We start from the raw sequence: 19,356 nt of genomic DNA, 5'->3' as shown, positions 1-19,356 counted from the left end.
TTTTATTTTAATAAGACCTCAATTATATGGTCCTGTGTTAACTTGCTTTAAAATGTGAACTCTGACAGCAGGGCACCAATCCTGACTTTTTGATTAATTTTTATATATTTCCCTGTATAGACATAGTCACATCTGGGGACTGGGAAACTCCATAAATATTTGAGTAACTGAATGATTGAATCAAGACCAATGTATGTGAAATATGTTTCTTTAACTTGATTTAAATGGTTGTGTTCAATTTGTGGGCCATTCTCAGCTAACTTTAATAAACCAGTCTAATTTTTATATTAATATATAGACATATATGTTTGCTTTTTGAGTATATATGCACAATATATCTCTATATACAGAATAGATAAGTTAATAATTAAATACAGCCACACTAATAAATTATTAACACTTCAGTATTTTATATAAGGTTGTTTATAATTTATCTTACTTTATTATTATTTTTTCAGCAATTTTACTCAATTCCTCCAACCACCATATACTTTATCTTAGGGGTGACAAATGCCTGACCAAATGCTAAATCTGAGCAAAGTGTTTTAAATATGCTTTTTACATTTTTAAAAATGTAAATCCTTTATATATGGGGTGAACTTCCCAGTAACACAAACCATATCAGCCTTCTATTGTCTGCTATCTGTTGGAGTCAAATGTTAGATAATACCTACCTGGCCTGCACAAGTTTCTGAGAGCCCCTTTCTTCATAATGTGTCTCCAAGTAGTTGGCCTCCAGAGGGCGCTCAAAATTCTTCTCTTGCTCTGTTCTTTCTATTCACCCCAAAATAAATCAGGCCGCAGGCTGGAGATTAGAACTTTCTAGGGACAAGGGATTAGAACTCAAAATATCAGAGAGATGCCTATGGTAAGGTATAAAGAGGGCTGACTAGTTTTTCATTTCACCTGGTTTTTCCAAGCAATTGAAATGGTGGCATGCCTAACGTAGAGATTTGGGTGTATGCTCAGAGCAAAAACATTCTAGGTGATGCTTGGTTCCTTTGTTTTATGTTTCTTTAACTTGATTTAAATGGTTGTGTTCAATTTGTGAGCCATTCCTCAGACTAGGAAGGGATTCTTACCAGTTTTGCCATCAGATGGATCTGAGATGAATAAATCTTCACAGTAATGAAAATTTTACATTTGTTGATCTTTGGACCTCATGGAATACTAAAGAGTCAAGGACAGGTCTCAAGTATTTGAAAGTTTGTTTCCAGAGAGCTTTTGTGAAGTAAATTGTATTTTTTTACACAACATAAAATGAAATACCATTATTTCATTGATGTTGGATAATTTTTAATAGCATGGAATAATTCTTACAAAAATGTTATTACAATGGTACTGTTTAAAATGGAGGTGCCTAAAAAGATGAGCATTATATATGATTTTTATTTTATTTCTCTTCTTTAAGCCTTCTTTCAAAGAATTACAATAAGTAGCTTAGGAGCATTCAATTATTGGAACTTTTAAAAATGGATTATGGAGAAACTAGTTTGATCTTTTCTTATATTTCATAAAGAAATATCCTATCCATACTAATGGAAACCCTTAGCATTTTGAGATCTTACATTATAAATTCTTCACAAATATCTTTATTAATACACACACACACACACACACACACACACACACACACACACACACACGGATGAGTGATGTAAACTGGTTCCCAGACTTTGAAAGCTCATTTCTACATAAAAAAGAGATAAGGCACGTTTACTTATGAAGGACCTTACATTTCATGCTAAAAATCAGGTAGCTGTTAAGAATTTTAAATAGGGTATGATAAGAGCTGATTATATAGCAATAAAAATATTTTTAATAAGATTAGCACACCTGTATATAGCCACTTACTACAAGTGAGGCACCAGTCTAGGCATGGTCTGCACATCAGCTCCTTTCATCCTCTTCACAACCTAAGGTAGGCACAATGTATTTTCCATTTTACAGTAATCTTCTGATTACAATGACTAGCACATAATAAACATCGAATAAATGATAGTGGTTACTATTATAAACCTTTTTAATAATGTTGTATGTAAGAAAAATAAGACCACTTTGACATTCAGAATACTTTAGGCTTGAATCAAACTTTGCCCCTTATTAGTTGTGTTTCTTAAAGCAAAGTAATCCAACATTTTATATTACAGTTTTCTTATTTATAAAATGAGGATAATGCATGTCTAACAGGGTTTATATAAAGATTAAAAATGCAAGTCAGATCATGTATATGAAGTGCTTAGCATGGTGCCTGATCCATTGGGAGACTTCAGTGAATGCTATTAATCATGTCAATCAGACGACCATGTCAGTCATCTCTTAAAGGGGGTTCCCTAGAAGCTACAAGTCATGAAACTACCCTATAGTCAGGTAGGAGGTGAACATACATCACTTACATTATTTTTTTCTGCTCATGACATCTCTTAACTGTTTCATAATATCTAAATAATATCTAAACAAAATAATATAAAAATGTAATGCAGGAAAGCCTCATCTTTCAATACCCAATAATCTTCTCTGACCTCTTTCCTCACCCCAATAAAATGAAGGAGCCCACTATTTACCCTTGCCACCTTCTTTCCCCACATCCACACTTCCTGCTCTATCTTGCTTATATCTTCATTTGCCTGTCAAGATGCTCAGGTTCTAGAAAACAAAGAGAAAGTCATGGTTCTTTTATTACCCATTAAAGACACAATACCAAAATATCATAACTATACAAAATAAATGGTTGGCCAGGGAAGAGTAAATGTTATTAATGCAATGGATTTTCCTAATTCAGATTATATTTATTAAGAAAATTATCAAAAGTATAATACTATCTTCCTTTTGTGATTCAACCAATTAATTATGTAAGTTTGTGGTTAATCAAATACATTTTCTTATATTTGGAAATTCTTTTTGGTATTCCTATAAATATATGGTTTCGTTATACAAGTATCATTATACTTGTGAAAAAATAAGTATGTCAGAGACTTCTGGTCTGTGCAACATCTCTTCTTTCCTCTTCTTAGGCACCGAGCTGGCCTATAACCATCAGCCTCCCTTATAGTTAGGTGTGGCCATTTGAATGAATTCTGGTGAATAGAATATAAATGAAAGTGACAGGTACTATTTATAGGCAAAGCTCATACTCTATTATGCTCTATTCAACTCCCTACCTGGATAAATACAGACAGCTGGGAAGCCCTATGGGTGGTGAAGCCTTTAGATGAAAGAAGCCTGGGCCCCTGAATGGTGGGAGAAGCCACACCATAAACCTAAACACTAAACCTGGTTTCTGACTATAGCATTAAATAATCTTTTATTGTCCTGAGTCATTACATGGTTTTGTATATTTAAAGGAGCTGACCTATTATAACTAATATCATAAAAATGATAAAAATTAATATTAAATAATAGGTTGAATATCTTGAAATGCTAGCATTTGCAAATTTTATCTGACCTGTTTCATAGTAGTCATTAATGAAAAAAGAGAGGACTTCACCTGCAGTTGTCTGTCAAATGTTAACTTATATACTTAGATCCTTAGTGCTTGAAAATAAGTAAGTGGGAATAAAATTTAAGTTAAAATTAGAATGTAAATAAAGTTTTCATTTTCCTTCTGAAATCATTACCTCAATATCTTTCCTTCTCTCAAAATAGATCTATAATTCATTAGATATGTTCTATGATATATTTTGGCTTTTAAAAATGATGCTTAGTTAGACAGCAGGATTCAACAGTTAAGAGAACAGGCTTTGGAAATAAAACTCCTGGTTCTGTAATGAAGTGGCTATGTGATTTGGCAAATTACTTTTCCTCTCTATGCCTTATTTTCCTCATCCCTATGAGAGGATAATAATGGTACCTACTTCCTAGAGTGTAAATTAATATTTATAAAATGTTTGAAAAAAATTCAACTCATAGTTATCACTATATGTGTACAAGAGCCTGTGTATGATTAAAGGTTATCTAATTTATTCTTTAAAAAGAAATTGAACTTTGTTTTACTAAAATGGAAAATAAAAATCTAAGATGTTTTTAAGCTTGACTTGTTTTTATACCTAATTGCCTATGATTTCTTTCTCTGCTCCTCAATTAGACTCTCAGAAATGACTCAGTCAACCTATGCTTACATACTTGCCCAACATCCTGTCTTTCTTTAGTGACCTTCCTTCTCTTTCTCTAACCAATACTTACTTACCTGTGCTACATTGGCCAATTTGGATCTATTAATTTTCCAGGGCTCTCCTAGCAAACGAGCACAAAGGTGGTGGCTCAAAACAACATGAATGTATTTCCTCACAGTTCTGGAGGCTAGAAGTCTGAAATCAAAGTGTTTGAAAGCCAATCTTCCTCTGAAGGGTCTTTGGAAGAATCCTTCCTTGTCTCTTACCAGCTTCTACTGGTTGCCAGCTATCTTTTCATCTGTCTGTGCATAGCCTTCTCCTCTGTGTCTCCTTGTCCAAATTTCCCATAAGTATAAGGACACCAGTCATTGGATTGGGACCCAGGTAATCCACTCTGACCACATCTTAACTTGATTGCTTCAGCAAAGATCCTATTTTCAAATAAAGTTACATTCACAGACATGGAATTAGGTTTTAAACATATCTTTTTGGGAGATAAAATTTAATAAACAACAGGATTTTATGGACCTAAAAATATTCTCTTTCTCCTCCAGCCCACCATGATCACTTCAGAGAAACATTTATTTTCTATTTCATTTATTTGACAGACTAGAGGCCTAGTGCATGAAATTCTTGCACAAGTAGGGTCCCTAGGCCTGGCCGGAGGTCAGGGCTGATCGGGGCCTTCCTGGCTGCCGGCCGGGGCATCCCTTCCCTGGCTGCTGGCTGCCGGCTGGGGCCTTCCTTCATTCTGCACCGCCCTCGGTCGTCAGCACACATCATAGTGAGCGATCCAACTCCTGGTCTCCCAGTCAAACTCCCAAGGGGATAATTTGCATATTAGGCTTTTATATATATAGAAAATATAAATCCACTTTCTGACTTTACAAAGGAATTATTAACCTATATATTTTCTGGCAAATCCTATATAATAAAAGGCTAATATGCAAATTGTCCCCTCAACCAGGAGTTCGATCAGGGGGCAGGGCCGGCCAGCCAACCTCCCGGGGCCCCTCCCTGTGACCGGCCAGCCCTTATTGGCCCCAATCAGGGTGGGCTGGCTAGACCCCACCTGTGCACGAATTCATGCACCAGGCCTCTAGTTATGTTATAAGCACCTAAGGGTTGTCAAAAATGACAGTATTTCATCTTTTTTATGGCTGAGTAGTATTTTATTGTGTATTTATACCATATCTTTATCCAATCATCCATGGAAGGATACTTTAGCTGTTCTTTGCCACTGTGAATGATGATTTCACTCATATGTGAGATATAGAACTGAAAGCAACAAATGAACAAACAAGACAGACCAACAAAAACTCATAGGTACAGACAGTAGTACAGTGGTTAACAAAGGAAAATGGACAGAGGGAGGTAGTAAAGGGTAAAGGGGGCCAAACATATGGTGACAAAAGGAGATTTTATTTTGGGTGGTAAAAGCACAATATAATATGCAGATTATGTATTATAAAATTATACAGGTAAAAACCTATATAATTATATCAATGTCACCCCAAGAAATTTATTAAATTATTTAAAAAGAAAAACATTAATCCAAAACGAAAAAAAAAAAATCTAAGGGTAAGGACCATGGGCTATGATACAGTTTATTGTTGTTGTTGTTGTTGTTGTTTTTTAAAATATATTTTATTGATTTTTTTACAGAGAGGAAGTGAGAGGGATAGAGAGTTAGAAACATCAATGAGAGAAACATTGATCAGCTGCCTCTTGCACACCCCCTACTGGGGATGTGCCCACAACCAGCAACCAAGGAACATGCCCTTGACCGGATTCGAACCTGGGATCCTTCAGTCCGCAGGCCGCTGCTCTATCTACTGAGCCAAACCAGTTAGGGTTATGACACAGTTTTGCATGCATTTGTATACTTTTCTATAGGACAATATGATGCATATAGTAATTAATGCATTAATGAGTAAATGAAGGAATATAGAGCTAGTAATTAAAAATTATTGTAGTAATTAATGCATTAATGAGTAAATGAAGGAATATAGTAATTAAAAATTATTGTAAGAGAGCAAGTGATAAAAATAAATGTACATGATTAGAACATGTCATTTTTAACTTATGGAATTCTTTTGATTGATTGTAAGTATTATAAATTCACAAATTGACATTATTATAATTAAATTACATATAAAATATGAAAATATTCCAATATAGATTCAACAGCTATATTCACTACTTTTGAAGTAAGAGATTCTATTTTGTTTTGCAACTGCAAACAAGCTTTTACGTTATAAACAAGAATAACACAAGTATGGAATGTGAATTCTCTAGTACTAACTTTTCTTAGCAAAAAACATTGTATTGCTTTAAACTATTTAACAGTCAAAATCCCCAATGACTAATGGAAAATAGTAGGAATTCATCTCAATTGTATAAAAATAATGTTTTAAATTTATATTTGCACAGATGATAATGAGTGTGGAAATTTAACCCAGTCCTGCGGTGAAAATGCTAATTGCACTAACACAGAGGGAAGTTACTATTGCATGTGTGCACCTGGTTTTCGATCCAGCAGTAACCAAGTCAGATTTATCACTAATGATGGAACCAAATGCATAGGTAAGTCAACTGTCTCACTTAAACTTTTACCTATCTCTTAATGCTTAGTACCTCCATAGATGAAATAATTTTTAAACAAATTCTGCCAGTCCTTGTTTATATTCTAGTTGTTAAATGCTTTCAGAAACTTCATTAATTTCTTTATTTATCCAATGTTATTTGATCAGTTACTATGGAATATTCGAGAATATAAGAAAAGGATTTTTTTGAGACAAATCAAATAGTTTACAAAACAAAACTCATGAACTATGGTGACAAACAACAGAATAACTACTTGCATTTTAAAGTCCTAACTCAAGAAAATAATGATTTGCATCACAAGATACCAATGCTTTTATAAATATGCTGAAAAGGGGTCTACATTTTCTTAGAATATGTTCAAATAGAAATTACTTATGAGACTTGTTCTAGTGTTTTACTACTTCCTTCAAAAAGTTACTTACACTTAAGATTTCTAGTAAGGTTTTCTGAACACTAGAGTCTTATTTAGAAAAGCATTTCCATTTCACTAAAATGTCCTCTGGGAGGATAATAATTTCAATTCAATCCCTAAATGAAATATAATACTGAGTCTGAAGAGAGTATCTAGAAGATGTTTTTAAATGTCCTATTGTAACTTGGTTATGCATTGGATTTATCATATCCTATAGAGTTTGGATTATAGTCTGAGAAGAAAAGATTGTTTAGAAACTTCAAAAGATGAACAGTTCCACAGGAAAATTCTCTGAAGTGAAAGACTTGAACTTTGAAAATAAATTATAAATCATCTTACTCATGTTTTCTAAAAAGTGTCCAGTTTACCAACAACTTGTATAATTAATTATGATTGATAATTGTCTGTAAGATTAATAGGTGAATTGAGGCCCTAAGAGTTAAATCACATAGCCAGGGGTATATAAATATAGGACTAGAACTCAGGACTTTCTATGCATCACAGACAGGAATAGTGTGCTGCTTCTACTTTACATAATTAAAAGAAAGAGATTCTAGAGGTTAATCTAGATCGCACTAAGGCCTTTGATTAGGTCCTTAGTGAGATTCTCATCAGTAAACTAAGTAGAATTCTGGCAGTGTTATTATTAACAACATGATGAACTAGGAGATAATATTCAAAGAAAATTTATCAGTGAAATGTCTTTATCAAAGAAATTATGATATCTCATGTACTTGCGGTTCATAACATTTACTTTGCTATGTAAACAGGAAAGATTTTATTCTCCTCATTTTATAGCCAAGGGAAGTACAGGACTACACTCAATTCATTTATGATAAAGGGAGAATTAGATCACAGTCTTGTATCTAGAAAGCCATTGTTATTTCAACATGAGACTGAAGTGGGTGGGCCATTAAATTCTCATACATTGATGTGAATCACGCAAATGCAGTGGGTCAAGCTTTGCAAGGGCATAAAGGGCATAAGGGATTTAAAATATGAGAAAATAATACTATTTTGTTGAATGATAATTTTATCTTTAGTGTTTGTAGCATTTTTTATTGGAATGTAGATTTACTTTTATTAAGGAAATAGGATAAACATGAAGTTCTAAGCAGAAAACTTACAGTACCTCACTCTTTGTTCTTCTTGAGCCTACACTCTTGTTGCTAGTCTTCTTATAATGTTATTTAATGTGAGTATTTTACCTTTAGTAGCTAAGTTCTAATTTTGTAGGTCTGTAAGCTTTACTATAAATGTTCCAGTAAGTGAAAAAAATCTAACTTGTGACATCTTAATCACGGTATTTAATACAGTTTTAATTGTGCTCTTCATTCCTTCTCATCTTTAGAAGACATCTTGCATTTTCATCTGATCATGTTTATTTTAATATGCATCAGTTCACAAAGGGTTCTATATCTCTGTGTTCTTTATAAGTATAGAATTTCTATATTAGGGGAAAAAAGTGAATCACAGATACAGAGAAAACACACACACACACAAATTATTTAATGCCAACATCTTTTGGGGGTATAATACATTTGTAATTTAAAACTATTTCTCCTGCCCTAGATGGTTTTGCTCAGTGGATAGAGCATCGGCTTGAGGACTGAAGGGTCTAGGGTTCCATTCCAGTCAAAGGCACATGACAAGGTTGCAAGCTTGATCCCCAGTAGGGGGTGTGCAGGAGGCAGCCAATGGATGATTCTCTCTCATAATTGATGTTTCTCTCTCTCTCTCTCTTTCTTCCTCCCTGAAATCAATATATATATCTTTCTCCCAATGTTTGTTTATTATTGAGATACTGTGGAATGGCCCTAATTTTTGTTAATTTCCTTTTTTGCTATTATAAGTAATCAGTAAACACAACAATACCCAGTAAAACCCAATACCCAGTACTGAGTCCTTCAGTTTCTACTTGTTTTGTTTGACGGATTGTTCAGTAAAAAACTCCTTCTCTGGAAAATTGTTATTTCTCACCAATCTTGTTGTCCTTAAGGATTAAACTTCTTTTTTGAGAAGCAGAGCATCTATTTCTTTTTTCCAGTCCTGTAGTAAAATCCTCAGGGAATTTGAACAGAGAACCATAATTCTATTCCTTTTATACATTAGTATATCACCTTGTACTATGTTGCCTCTAATTTGAAAGTTTAGCTGATAGTTAAATTTGACATGTCTGATAATTATAGTCATTAAGAATCTCTATAAATAGATAATAAAAAACTGCAATTCAGGGCAAAAATGACCCAAGCAAAATTCCTTACTTTTAGTCTATATTTAAATACTATTTAACACAGATAAGGTGATTTTGTTACAGAATGCTTTGAGCAAGATTTAGCATCATGCAGGATTTTCTTCACCTTGGAATCACAGTAAAGCAAAAGTTAATTTGCCCAGCTTCCCAGAGACCTGGTACAGGCTTGCATTTCACAAATGCAGAAACTGTGGCAATCAATAGTAAAGTGACTCTCCCAATACCAAATGAGTAGAATCTAAGAATGCCTTCATGTTTACTATTGTGCTTAAGAGCTGTGTTTACTGCTTGTAATTTTTATGTCCTATTTTCATGGATAATCTTATAGTTTCAGATTTTTTTCTCGTTTTGAATAATATTAACATCCAGTTTTGTGTCTGCAGGTTACTCCTAGTAATTGAACATTGTATCTTTTCTTTGAAGTCTGTGAGTTAAACAACTTTAGAAAATTCAGCTATTGATGAAAATTATAAGAATCAAAATAATTAAATGATCATGTTTTGAAAAGGAAATTCTGATAATATACTGGGTTGGATTATTGTAGACATAAAAAAACAAATATAACCTTATTACTGAAAAAGTAACAAATGAATTTTTGATGTGCAAAACAAGCACATGATTTTTATGATGTGCCTACATTTAGAGAAATCGAGTTTGCATTAATAAGCCAAGAGTTAGGTTGGTAGTGGAAAAAGTGGATCAATTCTTAAATATGGTATGTCAATTCTAGTCCAATTGAAATAATTACATAGTACAATTTTGCTTTAATTAAGAAGGAGAGGGAGTTCTTTTTCTCTCTTTTATAGCTTTGGGAAGTTCCAAGACAGAGCAACCTAATGAGACACTCATTATCAATCTATTTTCTCCAAACTGGCATGTTCACAGGGCTCTTAATATTAGAAAAAAAAACCATAATGGAACTCTGGACCTGATTTCTAATTACATATTTACTACAACTTCGACTCTACTCCAAACACCTTCACATACATTTCCTCATTTGTTATGAAAAATAACTATTTGGAGATAAAAGGTATTTTTATAGTATTACCCAGGGTCCCAAAATTAATGAATAACATAGATTTAGGGGGAATCCATTGTTGTTTTAGTAGGTCCAAGCCAATTATGCCCTGCAAGAAATTGCAAGAGAAGTTAGTGTGGATCTCGCTGCAAATTGGCAGTCATATTCATTTTGGCTGATCTAGTTTCATCCTATTTGAACATGGGATAGTCTTTCAATATTTTATGATTCTCTCTATATTGCTAGGTAACAAAGGCATATAGAATGATAAGCTGAGGGTAGTGGAAGCACCTAGCCAGTTGTGGTAGCCACACACTCCATTACTAGGTTAAACTCAATAAACTACTGCTGAGGCCCTGAGTAAAAAGGATATCAAATTCAGCAAACCTCACATCCACATTTTACATAAAAGTAATGGGAAAAAATATAAACAAGAAAAGTATATATAAAGAGTTTGGAAAACATTACTTAGAAGGGATGATTAGGGTTTGGAAAACATTACTTTGGTGAGATATTTAATATTCTTTTATAACATTTGGAATCTATAATAAAAGGGTAATATGCTAATTAGACCAGACATCCTTCCAGTCGTCCTTCTAGACCAGCAGTTCTCAACCTGTGGGTCGCGACCCCTTTGGGGGTCGAACGACCCTTTCACAGGGGTCGCCTGAGACCATCGGAAAACACATATATAATTACATATTGTTTTTGTGATTAATCACTATGCTTTAATTATGTTCAATTTGTAACAATGAAAATATATCCTGCATATCAGATATTTACATTACGATTCATAACAGTAGCAAAATTACAGTTACGAAGTAGCAACAAAAATAATTTTATGGTTGGGGGTCACCGCAACATGAGGAACTGTATTAAAGGGTCGCGGCATTAGGAAGGTTGAGAACCACTGTTCTAGACAAAGCCGGGGCTGGAAGGAAGCCAGCCCTGGTCCCAGGTGCCTGCGGAAAGCCAGTGCCGGGTAGCCAGGGGAAGGAAATCCTACTCTTGCACAAATTTTGTGCATCGGGCCTCTAGTCAGAATATAAACATTTGCATAATCCTAATTTTGAATACTAGTCTCCCAGGATACTACCTCATGATTTTTACAGACTACCATTTTGTGAATTGGTGAATTCAGAAGTTGAAATACCTTCTTTGGTCAAAGGCTGACATTCTGAGATACCACGTAGCTGATACCACTTGGTGGTGCGAGGGCTTGAACTAGAGCAGAGCACCAACATAAGCATCCCAGGCTGAGGAGGATGCACAGGGGAGAGCTGAAGCACAATCAGTTATGAGCAGGATTGTGTACACCTGTGCCCAAAGTACAAGAGTGCAGATAAAAATTGAGTTTGTACAGCCAAGATTTGTATGTTGCTCAGAGATTGGATGTGGGATGAAGTTCCCAAGGTATGTTGCACCTTTAAATAATTTTGAAATTGAGAGAATCAACACCATGATTACTGTTAATCCATAAAAGGCATCTAAAAGTATGAAACTTGGGTAATCAAAAACATAGCTTTCTGCCTGGTCTGAGTGGCTCAGTTGGTTGAGTGTCATCCCATGCACCTAGAGGTCTTTGTTCAATTCCCCGTCAGGGCACATGCCCTAGTTTTGGGCTTGATCCCCAGTATGGGGCACACAGGAGGCCGCTAGTCTATGTACCTTTCTCGTTGATGTTTGTATCTCCCTTTCCCTTGCTTGCTCTCTAACACTCAATTTTTAAAAAATCTTATAAACAAAACAAAACATAGCTTTTCTTATCCATGGAAGAAATCGTTCTGTTCATGATACTTCATGGATGTGTTCACACTTTCTTTGGAGTGTTTTCCCCACTTGATTACAGTTAATGCTACTTCTTCAACACTGTTCCAAAAAGGACTAGTCTTTTGTTTTCTCATACTTTTTTATCACTTCGTTGATTTCATGAAAAAATAATAACCCTAGTATGTGCTCCTACCTGGGTCCTTCTCTTCAGCTCAACCTGGGATGCTTTCCCTGATGGTTCTACATATTCCAAGAGTCAACCTGCTCTTACTCCCCTCCACTTTAGTTTGTCTCCCCCCACTCCTTTTTTTGAGTGGCAGTTTATGGACACATATATAGAAATTAGAGAAAGTGGGTGAGGATGCTAGAGCAGTCCTGTTTCTTTAAAAGTAATGTACTTGGATTTCTGGATAGTACAGATCATGAATGCACAGACTTGGCAGAAGAACATGGGATTTTCTACCTTTTTTCGGGCCTAATTGTCTTCTTAAATCTAGTACCATCACTTTTATAGCTAATAGAGTTTTCTTCAAGAATCTGGCAAGACATCTATTATTAGTTTCAGTTTTGTGTGGTGTGAGTTTTAATGTTTTTCTGTAGCTTTATTGCATTTTTAAAGTGAAAAATTAGTATCAGCTACATTTAAGATAACTAACTAAATGACATTTTAATGAACTTCAATTACTTTCCTTTGTTATGACAAACAGTATTATGCCACTCTATTAGTTTTATTTAATAAAATTGTATACTTAAGAGTACAGATTTATTCATTAATCTAACAGAGTAGTTCTAAGATGTCAGAGCTAGGCTGGAAACACAAAAAAATCTTTGCATTAGTTTAAGGTAACAATCTGGACTTCAGTTCCTTGGAATCATTCTCTATTGGAACTATGCCTACTGGCAGAGCATTTATACTGCATTTATTACTTTAAGACTTATTTCACTATAGTATGTAAAATTTTTAAAATTAGGAATATAAATTATGTGAGCATAAAACCTATCATTTTTCTTGTGGCTTTGATATATAGCTACTGAAAAATCAAACACTTAATTATGTACAATTTGTTACTTTATCTACATTGGGTATGTATTAAGAATCATAATATAATATAACCTGAACAAAAAAATAACATTTGAAGTAAAATTTTAAGGGAGTTGAATCACACATTTGCTACATCTTAATTTTTAGGGTAATTTGCATGCAAAAATGGAGCCTTGGAAAGAAAATGGGCTATTCTTTTTTATCCTCCAGAGTTATTTAAGCTGAGTTGTTATAATTAATTAAGTTTAATATTAGAAAGCTAAGTATTTTAAAAATTGGGTTTTTATTAAATTAGGACTAAATATTACATAGTCAATGATGAAATTAATGACTTTGTTGATGAATCATGCCATTCAGAAAACAGTTCAAGAGTTTGGCCCATGAATAACATTTTCAGTACACTGTCAAAATACATTGGCTAAATCAAGGTTAAACAAATATATGAGGCTAAGGTAGCTTTGTCATTTTTCTAAATGATGGGATTTTCCTTGCATTTTTATACAATTTGCTATGACTAAATAGACATAATATCAGCAATGTAGCATCTATATGAGTACTAAATTAAAAAGTTGTGTTTTTTTTTCAAATATTTCCAGATATAGATGAATGCAGTGAATCAGTTGCCTGTGGTGATCATGCAGTATGTGAAAATGTGGATGGTGGGTATAACTGCTCCTGCAAGGAAGGTTATCAGACATCCACAGGAAAAGCACAGTTCACACCTAATGATGGCACTTACTGCCAAGGTAAATTATCAAATAACTATGTAAAATATGTACTACACAGTTGTAAAGTGTCAAAGAGCTATACCTTCCAAGAAATGTTACAGTATTCTTTACTTGCTTATAAAGTGAAATTAAAAAAAAAATTTAAAAAAATATATGTAAAATTTTCTTTATAGAAGATGTAGACCACATGTTTGATATAGTTAAATACATCATATTCCTTAGGGTGACTAAAATCTTCCATTTTTAATAAAATAGTGTGTATTTATGAATAAAAATGAATAATTTTTAAATTAATGAATAATGAAAAATAATTGAATTTTAATGAATGAAAATTGAAAATGACACTTGGGTTAAGAATATGTTTTTAATGTTTAAATAAGTAAGCAAAATTATTGTAATCGATATAATCATCTTAGGAAAAATATTTTAAAACTTACTATATGATCCATTTTCTTCTACAGAAAATGTGAATGCAGACTGCTATTTAGATAATGCCTGTATTGCTGCAAATGTTGATAAAATTTTAACAAAAGTAAGTAGACTAGTTGAATTAAAATTTTATTTTTATATTTTGATTTTAGTTAAAATGTTTTCAGTGTCACATTGTAAAAAGTGTAACAAGCAATTGATTTTCATGAAGAGTTGAAACTATTTACATATAGAGATCTAAGAATTTTGAGTCACAGGTAGGATTAATTTGAAAATCACCAAAGTTTTGAAGAAGACTTTCACATATCTAGCTTATGCTACTTTTCACAATTCAATATAGTGAAAAATTCTTTTCAATATGTAAAGAAAGTTGATAAACAAGATAGAAAAAACATACTTTGATGTCAGGCCCATTCCCACATTCTAAGGAGTTATAAATGAATGAATCTAAATTTTGCTCCCTTTAGCAAATATTTCAAAAAGTAGGGCATCTATAAAATTTTTATCATGTGATTGAAAGTGTGAGTCTCAACAAGACTAATTAACAATCAGCTAAAGCAATTTCCATTTTATCACGTTGTAAAGAATTTTCTGTGGTTGATTACAATCTAATTCAAATTAAGTTTATAAGTATTATAACTTTAAAAAGATTATTTAAAAAATTACCAATTCAAACATGCTGTTCCTTTTCTGAAGTAATTTTTATGTTTTTTAAGTTATTTGGAAAGCTTTTCTAAATAATTTTGTGTTGAAGTGCTGCATGTTATAATTTGGGTTTAATCTGGTAACTTATTAATATATAGGACAAGAAAACCAAATTCAGAATAAATTTAACATGTAACCTTTATTCTTGAAAAGATCCAATAGTACTCTAATCTGGTTTCATTTTTTGGAACTTATTTTTGTTCAGATTAGAAACATAGGCCAACTTGTGGCTTTACTACAAGATGTCTATAGGAATTCTGTGAAACATCTTTCACCAATGGATATAACTACATACATAGAAATATTAGCAGAATCATCACCATTCCTTGGTTACATGAACAGCACTATCTCGGACAAGGGCGGCCTTTCTAATTCAACTCTTGCTGTAAGTATGCTGAACTTTAACTCAATATTATTGAGCTTCAAAATTCCCCTTACATCTATGATTAATGAAAAATTCCAACATTTTTAAAAGATACACATTTTTCAACAGGAATTTGTGAAAACTGTGAATAATTTTGTTCAAAAGGATACATTTATAGTCTGGGACAAGTTACCTGCGACTCATAGAATAACTCATCTTACAAAGTTGATGCATGCTGTCGAACAAGCTACCTTACAGATTTCTCAAAACTTCCAAAAGACCACTCAGTTTGATACTAATTCAAGTGATGTAGGTAAGAAGCCAAGGTCAACTTCAAAGCAATGGTATTTTCCAAGCAAGCCATTCTCAAAAGGAAGGAGAATATTTAAAACTAGAGGTCCAGTGCACGAATTCATGCATGGGTGGGGTCCTCGGCCTAGCCGGTGATCAGGGCCATTTGGGGCCGTCTCACCCAGTCCTGATTGGGGCTGATGGGGGTTGGCCAGCCAGGGAGGGACGGCGGGAGGTTGGCTGGTTGGCCCCAATCGGGGCCGATGGGGGTGGGGGACCACCGGCTGGGGAAGGACCACAAGAGGGCTCCAGGGCTTATCTGGCCCTTTCACCCAGTCCTGATCCACTGGACCCCAGCAGCAAGCTAACCTACCAATTTGAGCATCAGCCCCCTGGTGGTCAGTGTGCGTCATAGTGACTGGTTGAGCGGTTGACCGAACTGTCAACCAATTGGTCAGACACTTAGCATATTACACTTTTATTATATAGAATACTGTTGATTAAATAGGCATTTTGTTCATATCAATGTAAAAAGAAATAGTGATGCATAGTACAAGAGTGACATGAATAAAGGATCACTAAAAAGGGATGAATACATGAGCACTTCCTTATTCCTACAATCTCCACCTTTTCCTATTCCTGAACTGTTGAGCATTTAAATGCACAAAGCATATTACTCCCTTGCCATTCTGAGTTAGTCATCTCATGACTTGTTAGGATCTACCTTGACCAGTGATAGTAACAGAGAGATTCTCTGGATATAGTATTTTTAAATTTCTTTTTAGGAATCTTTGTCTTTTGATAACTTAAAGCAATTAATATAGTATATTAGAATGTTTCCTGCTTCATGCAGTCTTATACTTAAAACATTAGGAATCTTGGATCAAATTGAAGATGCTGATTATGTAGTTCAGAGGAAACAGAGTACATCTCTACCATATATTGTGGGTGACATCCTGCTGTGCAACAGTAGATATGCAACAAAAATCATTATCTCATCAGGGTTCATCATTTACTCAAAATTAAAGTAGCAAGCATTGTGACTAACATATAGGAGCAAACATTTCTATGATGATCCTGCATGAAAAAGGTGAAAATACACCCGTTAAGAAAAGTACCCTACAGGAATTTAATTAGATCCTCTCCATATTGTATATTATAATACCATCCTCTAGGACATTATAATTCTTATTCTTTGCTTTGATAATTATGATATATAGCCTCCCTGTGTTCATACATGTTTTATCTTTTATTTTTTATTTAATAAAGGTATATATAAACTATGAGCATTATAGTAAATTAAAAAAATAACCTTGAATCAGATAAATTATAATGTTCAAACATGTTCAAAACAGGTTCATTCTATCTGTCATAAATAAGAAGTTGAAATAACAATGGCTGAAATTGTCTATTAACTAAATAAATATTGATTAAACTAATTTTAGGAAATTTATGATTTTCATGCTTTTGTTTCAGCTCTCAAAGCTTTCTTTTTTGATTCACATCACATGAAACATATTCATCCCAATATGAATGTGGATGGAGATTACATAAAGATATTTCCAAAGAGAAAAGCTGCAGATGATACAGACGGTAGGACTTTGACAATCATATACATAATGTCAGTGATTTGCAATAAATACTTATCAAGGATTTGATTATATCACATGTACATATAATATGTGTGGTTTTCTATAAGCATTTGATGTTTAAAAACAGAATTTCCATATTTGTACTTGAGATTTTCATTTGGATATAAATACCTGGGAAGAATTTTACCTGACAATATCTGCACCCTTCTTGTCTTACCTCCAACTTCTGTAACTTTCTGATATTGAGATGCTAATGAAAATATTTTAAAAATGTGGTTTTATTACTTGGTTTGCAGCAGTCGATAAATGTTATGATTTGCATACAGTTTTTAATTTTTCTTCAGTAATGCTTCATATTTCTCATTGTGAGACTCAATTTGTGATTGTGTAAGGAAGGCAAATAATGTTCAAAAAGACAGAAAGTTATTTAAACTTGGACTTTTTTTTCCACTTATCATTGCTTAGTCTTCAACTGAACTAAAGGCACTATTTCTTAAGGAATGGAATCACAGAATGCTAGACTAGAAGGTAACAGTAATTATCTAAACTAAATCCTTAATTCCCACTACAGTTAATGAATTTGTCTCTAACCATATCAACAGATAGTACAAAACCAGCAGTAGAATGGAGGGAGTTGAATAATTCAGTCATGGCCAGCTTTTCCTTGCCCCCTAATCACAGACAATCTATCAGCTGCTATTTTAATTTAACCATTTATCTGCTCTCTAAGTGCAATGCACTTAGAAAAAAATATCTGCCAATAGCAGAACAGTTGTGGTTGTTCTTCAAAATATATTACCTAGGGAAAACATGAACTATAATATTTTCTCAAGAATCTATGGGTGGTCATAAATACATATGAAAAATATATACAATAACACATTTGTTCTCTGTTATAACCATACTACATAATAAAAGCGTAATATGCAAATTGAACCTAACAGCAGAACAACCAGTCACAATGATGTGCACTGACCACCAGGGAGCAGATGCTCAATGCAGGAGCTGCCCCCTGGTGGTCAGTGGGCTCCCACAGGGGGAGCTCTGCTCAGCCACAAGCCAGGCTGACTGCTGCATGCAGCAGTGGTGGCGGGAGCCTCTCCCACCTCTCCCGCCACCTCGGCAGAGCTAAGGATGTCCAACTGATGGCTTAGGCCCACTCCCTGCGGGCGTAAGCAGTCAGTCAGACATCCTACGAGGGCTCCCAGGCTGCCAGAGGGATGTCTGACTGCCAGTTTAGGCCCACTCCCTTGGGGAGTGGGCCTAAGCTGGCAGGTGAACATACCCTGAGGGTTCCCAGACTTAAGGGAGAGCACAGGCCGGGCTGAGGGACACTCCTCCCTGCCCCCCTGCCCCCAGAGTGCATGAATCTTGTGCACTGGGCCTCTAGTAGATTATAAAAATACATCTTATATTTTATATTTTTTGGTGCTACATTGGATTTTGGACCATGTCCTACTACAACTACTCACTGTTGCATGAACTGGTTTATTAACTGGTCTAGATCAAGTTGACCTAAAAGGTTTTCAAGTCCCACTTCCGGCCCTAGTCTATCCATCAAAAAACCTGGATTAGTTGCCATCTCTTTGAGTTATTATAATTTCAGTAGCCCAATCATGTTTTACTAACATTATTTCTTTTTTGATATACTTTTTCTAGGCTAGCAGTTCAAGAAAATATGTAATGTGTCTGAATTTCAGCAAGGTTATCAATGTCTCTTATGATACTTTTATGTTAATATAAAAAATATCAATAGCAATATACTTGGGCAGCTTCAAGCTCACATAACCATATCCAAAGAGTATTATTTAATAGTACTAGAGGCCTGGTGCACGAAATTTGTGCACTGGGATGGTGGGGGGTGTCCCTCAGCCCAGCCTGCACCCTCTCCAATCTGGGACCCCTCGGACATCCCTCTTCCAATCCGGGACTGCTGGATCCCAACCAGTTGCCTGCCTGCCTGCCTGATTACCCCTAACCGCTTCTGCCTGCCAGCCTGATCACCCCCTAACTGCTCCCCTGCCAGCCTGAT

General features: G+C 34.4%; 1 protein-coding gene across 2 annotated transcripts in view; it reads left to right on the top strand.

Moving 5' to 3' along the window:
- ADGRL4 (adhesion G protein-coupled receptor L4) overlaps window positions 1–19,356 on the top strand; it is a 100,491-nt gene that overhangs the window by 41,038 nt on the left and 40,097 nt on the right. The window contains exons 3-8 of one of the 2 annotated variants that reach the window (XM_014544390.1): window positions 6,546–6,698; window positions 13,812–13,961; window positions 14,405–14,475; window positions 15,283–15,462; window positions 15,571–15,754; window positions 17,209–17,325. In XM_014544390.1, the coding sequence (XP_014399876.1) occupies window positions 6,546–6,698; window positions 13,812–13,961; window positions 14,405–14,475; window positions 15,283–15,462; window positions 15,571–15,754; window positions 17,209–17,325 (855 nt within the window). The remainder of the gene's footprint in view (window positions 1–6,545; window positions 6,699–13,811; window positions 13,962–14,404; window positions 14,476–15,282; window positions 15,463–15,570; window positions 15,755–17,208; window positions 17,326–19,356) is intronic. The other variant, XM_014544391.1, reaches the window with a different exon arrangement.

The sequence above is a fragment of the Myotis brandtii genome, unplaced genomic scaffold (assembly GCF_000412655.1).
Source record: "Myotis brandtii unplaced genomic scaffold, ASM41265v1 scaffold36, whole genome shotgun sequence".
Taxonomy (NCBI): Eukaryota; Metazoa; Chordata; class Mammalia; order Chiroptera; family Vespertilionidae; genus Myotis; species Myotis brandtii.
This window is presented reverse-complemented; position numbering and strand designations above follow the sequence as displayed.